Source organism: Artemia sp. Qi Xiang Cuo, chromosome 15 (assembly GCF_049724085.1).
Source record: "Artemia sp. Qi Xiang Cuo chromosome 15, ASM4972408v1, whole genome shotgun sequence".
Lineage (NCBI taxonomy): Eukaryota > Metazoa > Arthropoda > Branchiopoda > Anostraca > Artemiidae > Artemia > Artemia sp. Qi Xiang Cuo.
In genome coordinates this window covers 60152949-60160808 of record NC_142808.1, presented here as the reverse complement: position 1 = coordinate 60160808, position 7860 = coordinate 60152949, and the positions used below count along the sequence as shown (strand labels likewise).

General features: G+C 38.0%; 1 protein-coding gene across 1 annotated transcript; it reads right to left on the bottom strand.

Annotated features, from left to right (window-relative positions):
- Positions 1-1842: 1842 nt before the first annotated feature.
- LOC148943934 (uncharacterized) lies at positions 1843-5326 on the bottom strand. The gene is made up of 2 exons (XM_089101292.1): positions 5022-5326; positions 1843-3907 (listed from the first exon to the last, which is right to left on the bottom strand). The coding sequence occupies exons 1-2, from the start codon at positions 5081-5083 to the stop codon at positions 1843-1845; spliced, it is 2127 nt and encodes a 708-aa protein (XP_088957418.1). The 5' UTR covers positions 5084-5326.
- Between the last annotated feature and the right edge of the window lie 2534 nt (positions 5327-7860).

Genomic DNA, 7860 nt, shown 5'->3' with positions numbered 1-7860 from the left:
CACTCCAATTATATTTGACTCATAAGCAAGCCACTAGAACTTTCGTTTTCAATAGAAACCTTATAACCCTTCTGAATGTTACTTACAGCCCTTGCCCTTGGGCTCTGGGAGGTTGCGTAAACCCTAGAGGCATTTTCGTTGCACTCCGATAACTTTGACTCTCAAAAAGGGAACTAAAACTCTCCATTTCCAATCAAATGAGCCTCCTCTTAGGCTTATACGATCACCTCTTCCATAAAAACTTTATAAGCCCGTGGGGCATAACTTCAAACCCATGCCCCTAGGCTCTGTTTTTTTTTTATCAACCCTTGGGCCATTGTTATAGGCTCTTTGGACTATCTTGAACAAAATTGCTCTCTCAAAATTTCGATCAGATACATCTGGGAAAAAGAGGCTGTACGAGAGAGGGAAATGATTAGTTGCCCTCAGATCCCTTTCAAATCTAAAAAAGGGAACTAGAACTTTCAATTTCGAATCAAATGAGCCTCTTCCAAAGTTCATACGACAACCCTCTCAATAAAATCTTGTATTCCTCTTAGGGCTAAACTTATAACCCTTTCTCCCAGGCCCTGGGGTTTGTGTCAACCTGGAGGCATTGTGATATGCTTTCTTGATTATTTTGAACAAAATGGGATTCTCAAGTTTCGATCCGATGTATTCTGGGAATAAAGTGTCCGTGGGGGGACTATGGGATCTCCGATAAATTTTGACTCTAATAAAATTCTTCAGAACTTCTAATTTCCAATTGAATGAGACCTCTCTAAAGTTTATATGACCACCCATTATAAAACAAACTTTTTTGTTAAGAATGGACAGCTAGCAAAATTTATAGCGATTTTCGAGACGGTACTGGGGGGGGCATCCCCAGAGACGCAATTACTGGGATTTTCAACTATGCTGGACAAAATGGTTATCTAAAAGAATTTATATGATTTGTTTGGATAGATGATGGAGGTGGGGGACTGTTTGCCATCCAATCCTTTTGATTCTTAAAAAGGAAACTGGAACTTTTATTTTTGATCCAGCGAGCTCTTTTCAAAGTTTCAACGCCAACTCCTTCTCTACGAAGTGCCTTGTTCATAAAAAAAACAATACATTGTGCCCAAATCACCTATTACTTAGGCAGCGCTATTGTTTTGCTTATAATTGGATCAACTGCAGTGTGTTTTCCATCAGAGTTATAAGTCATCTGCGGCTGAATTTGAAAACGAAGATTTCTTTTCCACTTTTTTTTATTTAGGGATTTCGACGAATATGGATGATATCATCAAAGAAGAAATAGCCTAACCTACTAAAAATATCTGGTATGCCAACATCCCTAATCATATGCTCATTCAAGCAAAAAAAGATCTTGCTCTACTATTAACAAAGCTGAACATTGATACACAGTCATATGAAAAATAAAACAACAACACAACACATCGTCGGCTGGGAGGATGATTGTCGTATCTGACTCGAGACGAGTTTCAAGAAAAACGCGATTGAAGTTTGTAACGCGATATCTTTTTTATTTAATGACGAAACCGGGATTTTTTTATCTCGACTGTAGTCGCACTCAAGGGCTACAACCTGGTTGAAATTTCGTTCACCTGGAGCAACTGGATATTGAGATATTGCTTGTTGAAAAACAGATACGACAAAACGCTCGCGGAAATTTCTTTTTACGGAAAACCAATACGACAATTTTGCTCTGAAAACTAGCAGCGTAAATGTCTTATCTCTTAGGAACTCAGTTTTGCAAGCTTTAAATTTTAATCAATTTCGAATATAAAAGCATAAGAAAAACTCAGCACTACTTCGGGTACAAAGAAACATCGTTCCAACGAAACTGGACCTACTTTTTTATGTTTTATCGAAAAATGCTTTGTAGTATGCTTGGTCCTCCAGCGGCATGAACTTTAGGAGGCTTTTCACGTCCTTGATCTTTTCCTCAGGCAAGGAAGAGAGCCTAGGGAGTGGGCCTGGCTCAAGTAACTCCTCAATCACAGTAACTTTGGAGACTCCCCTTCCTTTTTTAACTACTGCAGCCTCGGGTGCAATCTTCACCAGTTCATGTGAGGCAGAGCCAAAATTCTCCTTGTAATACACTCTTTTGTGCTCAGTTGAAACAAATCTCAGTTCCTTGACTTTTGTGAAGGGAACTTTCGAATATCCTTTGTATTCTTTGGAGCAGCTCTGAAAATCTAAGAAGTCAGATCTTTTCATTTGGATCACAATGTACGGTTCCTTTTTCCTAGCTTTAATCATAAGTCGAGTGAGGGTCAGAGGTGAATGAATTTCCAATTTAGCAAAGTAATGTTCGATGGCACTATGGACAGCGTCCACTTCTTGGATCGATGAGTGTCCTGGCTCGCAAAACTTCATTGTAATGGACTGAACATGGGGGAGCTTTTTCAAAGTATCCTGCATTTGGTAGCTCATGATACTGTTCCTATTTTGCGGGACACAGGAGTCAGACCACGTTATAAGCTCTTTGATATTTGGATGCCCTGAAAAGACTTTTGACAATATAGCCGCCACTGCACTTGCAATGTCATTTCCGGTCCGCCCTCCAATCAACTCAGACCAGAGAGCACAATAGATCTCCTTTTTCGTCTGTTTACTTGGATCTGGTTCAGCACTGTCCTTGTAATGCAGCACAGCAGTCAAGTTATAAGTATTGATCTTTCTTTTGTAAAAGAAACAAGATGCGTTCCCTCTTGGCAATGCAAATACATTTTCCAGATCAAAACAGAGGACTGGCTTGGTAAGCAATCTATCCATATCTCTTTCTACTTTGGTTTCTGCTTTTGACCTTTTATGATTTTCAAAAATAGCTCGTTTTTCGTCAGATACCGTAATTCCATTCCTGCGTGCAACATCAAATTCTTCGCACAAATCACACCGGTCATTTTTTGGTGTGTGGAACGACAAGTTAAATTCCGTATTGAACACTTTCCTGTATACAGTTTCTGAGGCACTCTTGCGGCCCTCATCTTCGCACTTTTCACAATATAAGCTATACATCCGAGCCATGTTCAAGTTAGACTCCAAATATTGTTTGGAAGTCTCAGCCCTTCGATAGTGGGACTCGATCTTTGGAAAGGAGTTAATGTGGTTACGTATGAAGTCCATGTCTTCCTCTGATGTTTTGTTTTTGGCGATCTTCTTCCTTGGAGGCGTGGGCGTTCCGCAGGTATTCTTCTGCTCGTGAGCGTAGTGCACTCTCCTCTCGGTTATGTCGAACGTTGTCAGATAAAAAGATCTGCAAACCTGCCTTTCTTTTCCGTTGATGACAACAAAATACTGGTAGGTGTTTTTCCTCCTTGTCACTTGTTTTTTGTTTTTCTTCTTAGGCAGGCACTTTGTGGTTTTCAGATAAAACATTTTCTTCATTTCAGCAGACAATTTCCAGAAATTATCAAAAGCATTCTGTCTTTTTTCGGGTGGGATTTTGTGACATTCGTAGAAGCAATCTTCAGTACACTTTGAAGGCTGCACAGAACGGACTCTGCTATGCGTTTTCTTAGTCTTGGGGTTAACGTAGGCAGTCCCATCATTATTTGCTGTCTTGATCTTAGTTTTTATCCATTCGCTTTCATTCCTCAATCTTTTTCTCGTTGATTTTTTTCCAGGGTCAACGCCTTCTGTGCCATTCCTATTTCCAGCTACAGGCTCTGTAAAAGAATTTGAACCTCTCTCGACATCTTCAAAATAACTAGTTTCATTATTCCGATTAGCTTGTCCATAATCAGTCGAAACATAAACCAAGGGCAACGGGGAATCGGAAAGAACTCTTTCACCTGCATCAGCAAAGCTTGACTCGTCTTTGTAAGAAATGATGCTCGGTTCATTTGCTGATGAGCACTCAGCAATACTCGGTGCATATTCCGAATCTTCGTCAGAATTCTCAAGGTCTTCGTCAGAGCTGTAAAAGAAAAAAAAATTATAGTGGTTACTCCAGCGATGGGCTCAGTGAAGAACTGCAGGTCAGGAAAATGAAATTTTCAGTAGACTAAAGATAGGCTTTGTAAGGATAGACTAGTCTAGGCCTAGTAATAGCAAAACATATTTTTAGCTCTAATATTTATTAAAGGGGAGAAATCAGATAAAGAAAAAAAGGAAATAGACCATTAGATTTTCTATTTCCTTGTCTATTCCCCCACAAAGCCAGATACACCTTTAGGCTTAACAAAACAGTTTGATTTTTCTTTAAACTAGCTTTATTTGGTAATACACATCAGCTGCTGATGAAGAACTGGGTATATTATCCAAGCACCCCTGGTGTTTGGATAATCACTAACTTTGGACAAGCAACCGAGCATAATTTGATTCAAATAGAGCCTATATTTCCAAGCAAGCTCTTAGTCTTGCATATGTATAGATTTAGATTACCTTGTTGGGATTAGCTCAATTTGATCTCAGAAACTTTTTTATACTGAAAATTAAGCTTAAAGAAAAGTTAGCAAACCCTAGTAGCCTATTTTTCTTTACAGCACATGTCTGGGATTGAATCTATTTATGTTTGAGTGGTTTTGTATCCTACAAGGCCTATAGGATCATGTGTTTAAGATTGGGCAGTATTTTCTAGAATTAGCCTAGGCTATGCTTAAACTAAATTGTGTATTTGTCATTAGACTCTACTATTAACTATCAATGCATTCAAAACATTCAGCAATCCATATGGCTAAAATATTCAGCCTAATCAAATAGCCTAGGCTAGCCTACTTGTTCAAGAAAATTTGATACTTCCTTTGAGTTCTGCAAATTAGCAAATCGCATTATGAGATGGTGCAGTGGTACAATAATGTGCGTAAATAGACAAGACAATTCTGTTATCTAGGAATAGAACCATATTCCTAATTCAATGCTGTTTCCAAATCAAACTATATATGCACCAAAAATCATAACAAATCAGGTAGCCTATTTGATATACTCTTGGGTAAAGGTGCAGTGTAGCTCCCCCTGTACTATAGGGTGCAGAGACCCTACTCTATACTATACTATAGGGTGCAGAGGCCTAGAAGAAATCGACACTGTACCTGCCAAATTCATCAAAAATTGCTTCAAAATCCCTCGCCAAGTTTTTCCTTGGACGCGCCATTTTCTTCTTCTCTGAAGTGCGTGACGGCAAAACAGCCAGATACGACAATTTTCCAATACGACAATTTCGCTAGCGGATTATCAGCGATAATGTCCGATACGACAAATGGTTTTTGGTCTTTTACTCAGGAACGGTAGCCAGTAGAGCAAAACAAAAAGCAGATTCAGATTCTACGCAAAATTTTACACTAGATGGCATTCATAACTCAATTTTGGCCGGAGATGCCTAATACGACAATCATCCTCCCAGCCGACGACATATCAATACTCCAGTGGAACATACAGAAAATAAGTTAAATGAACTAATATCTTTTATGAATAGTAATTCCATCAATATTGCTTGCCTCCAGGAAACTCATTTAACCCAAAACCAACAAATTAAGTTTCTGGGATACACTATCCTGAGAAAGGATAGATCATCAGAGAGAAAAGGAGGTGGAGTAGCTTTAATAGTTAAAAATAATATAAATTCTGTGGCATCAACTTTCCAGATTTTGTAAATGATGTTGATGCAATTGGTATCAGTGTTTGGCTGAATAATACAAAAACTTACATAATAAGCTTTTATAACCCTAATGACCAAACTACAGATGCCATGGATTTCTTCAGCTATATAAATAATTCTAATATGTTGAAAAATATCATTATTTGTGGAGACTTTAATGCCCACAGCCTTTTGTGGGGGAATAAATCAGCAAATAAAGCTGGTAAGTTCATTGAACGTATAACTTCAAATAATAATGAATTAGCTGTTGCTACCCCTCCAAACCTGAATACATATTTCAACCCCAAAAGTGGCAGTTTCTCTACAATTGACCTACAAATTGTGTCATTACATATTTTGAACAAAATTTATATAAATAAAATTGATAGTCTATGAATTGACCACTTTGCCATAGTTTGCTCCCTAGGTGAACCTGCTGAATCTCTATCACATACCTCCAAATATATCAACACCAAAGAAAATTGGCCTATGCTCCAAAATAAGCTAAATGATGAAATTACAAGTTTCACCAAAAATTCATGCATTTCAAACGCAACAGCTGACACACATGCTGAAGTTTTGGCATCTTTACTAATAAATAAAGCTAATCATGCTATCCCCAGGACAACACCCAGTAAAACCTTCCCTAAACATATTCCCAAAGCATGGTGGACAAATAAATGCCAAAATAAATGGAGAACAAAAAAGGCAGCTAGGAGAACATTCTTAAAAAAACCATCACCTACTATATATTTAAAAAAATTACAAGCAGAATCTAATCTAAAAAGGACCATAATAAATGCTAAATATAACTACTGGAATAATTTTGCGAATAATCTCTCCAGAGAAACACATGAGCCAATTATACATAAAGTCATCAGCCACATCTGTTGGGAAAAAAATTCCCCCAACCCACTCCTGTATGAGCTTATACATAATAATACCCATTATGACAATGATAATGAAAAAGCTAAGCTATTTGCCACTCTTTTTGTTAATAAGCTAACATCAAACAACTGTAGAAAAATACCCCCGATTCCAATAAACCCAAGTTACCAACCTCGCCGAGGAACCGAGTATATAATCAGCCCATTTTCAATCCAGGAAATGAACAATGCAATACATCTTATTAGGACCAAGACTAGCAGAAGCTATTACAATATACACCCTACATGGATAAAGAATCTCACCCCTTTATACAAACAGGAACTTCTAAATTGCTATAATCATGCTTGGGCTTCATCTATGTTCCCCAATATCTGAAAATGTTCGTCTCTCCTACCAATCCTAAAGAAAAATAAACCCAAAAATAACCCTGAGTCCTATAGGCCCATAATGATTACTCCTGTGATGGGGAAAATAATGGAGAAAATGATCTATTACCAACTCCTCTGGTTTGTTGAAAAAAATAATATGATCCCTCACACTCAAACTGGCTTCAGGAAACACCATTCCTCAACAGATGCTTTCATATTGTTAACAAATGCAACAAATGAATCATTCTCAAATAATAATGTCCTAGTTGCAGCTTTCCTAGACTTTGAAGGGTATATGACAATGTGAGCCACCAAATCCTTTTAATTAAGTTTGCAAACCTTGGACTACCCCCCAAGCTAGTATCTCTTATAAAATCCTTCATAGAATTGCGAAGTTTCATTGTTTGTGTAGGCTCAGCCTGTTCACCCCCAAATACAATAACCAAAGGCCTTCATCAGGGAGCAGTCCTCAGCTGCCTTCTTTTTGCCCTGTATCTCTGGGACATGAATCTCCCCCACACGAATCTACAATATGCTGACGATCTGGTGCTATGGTCATCTGGCAACACCTTTGAGATTGCACAGTCAAAGCTGCAAAAGTCAGTTTTCCAATTTGAAAATTCTCTCAACATTCAGATTTACCCATCGCCCCTACCAAGTCAAAAATAATCCAATTTCACCGAAAGCGAAATCATGTTAATGCAAGACTAACTCTAAATGGAACAACTATTCCAGAAGATAATCATATTAATTACCTTGGTCTCATTCTTGACCAAAAACTTAATTTCCACCTCCACATTCGAAACACAATAAAAAAAATGCTATAGAAAAACAATTATACTCAGAAGACTTCTTTCTACACCCTGGGGCTGTAAGGAGAAAACCTTACTCCAGTTTTATAAATCACATATAAGACCCCATATTGACTATGGGCTCATCGTCTATGGTGCATGTGCAAAGAACCAAATGCAAATCTTGAAACAATACAAAACAATATAATGCGTCTCATATTCGGTCTTAGGGAACACACAAGCACCA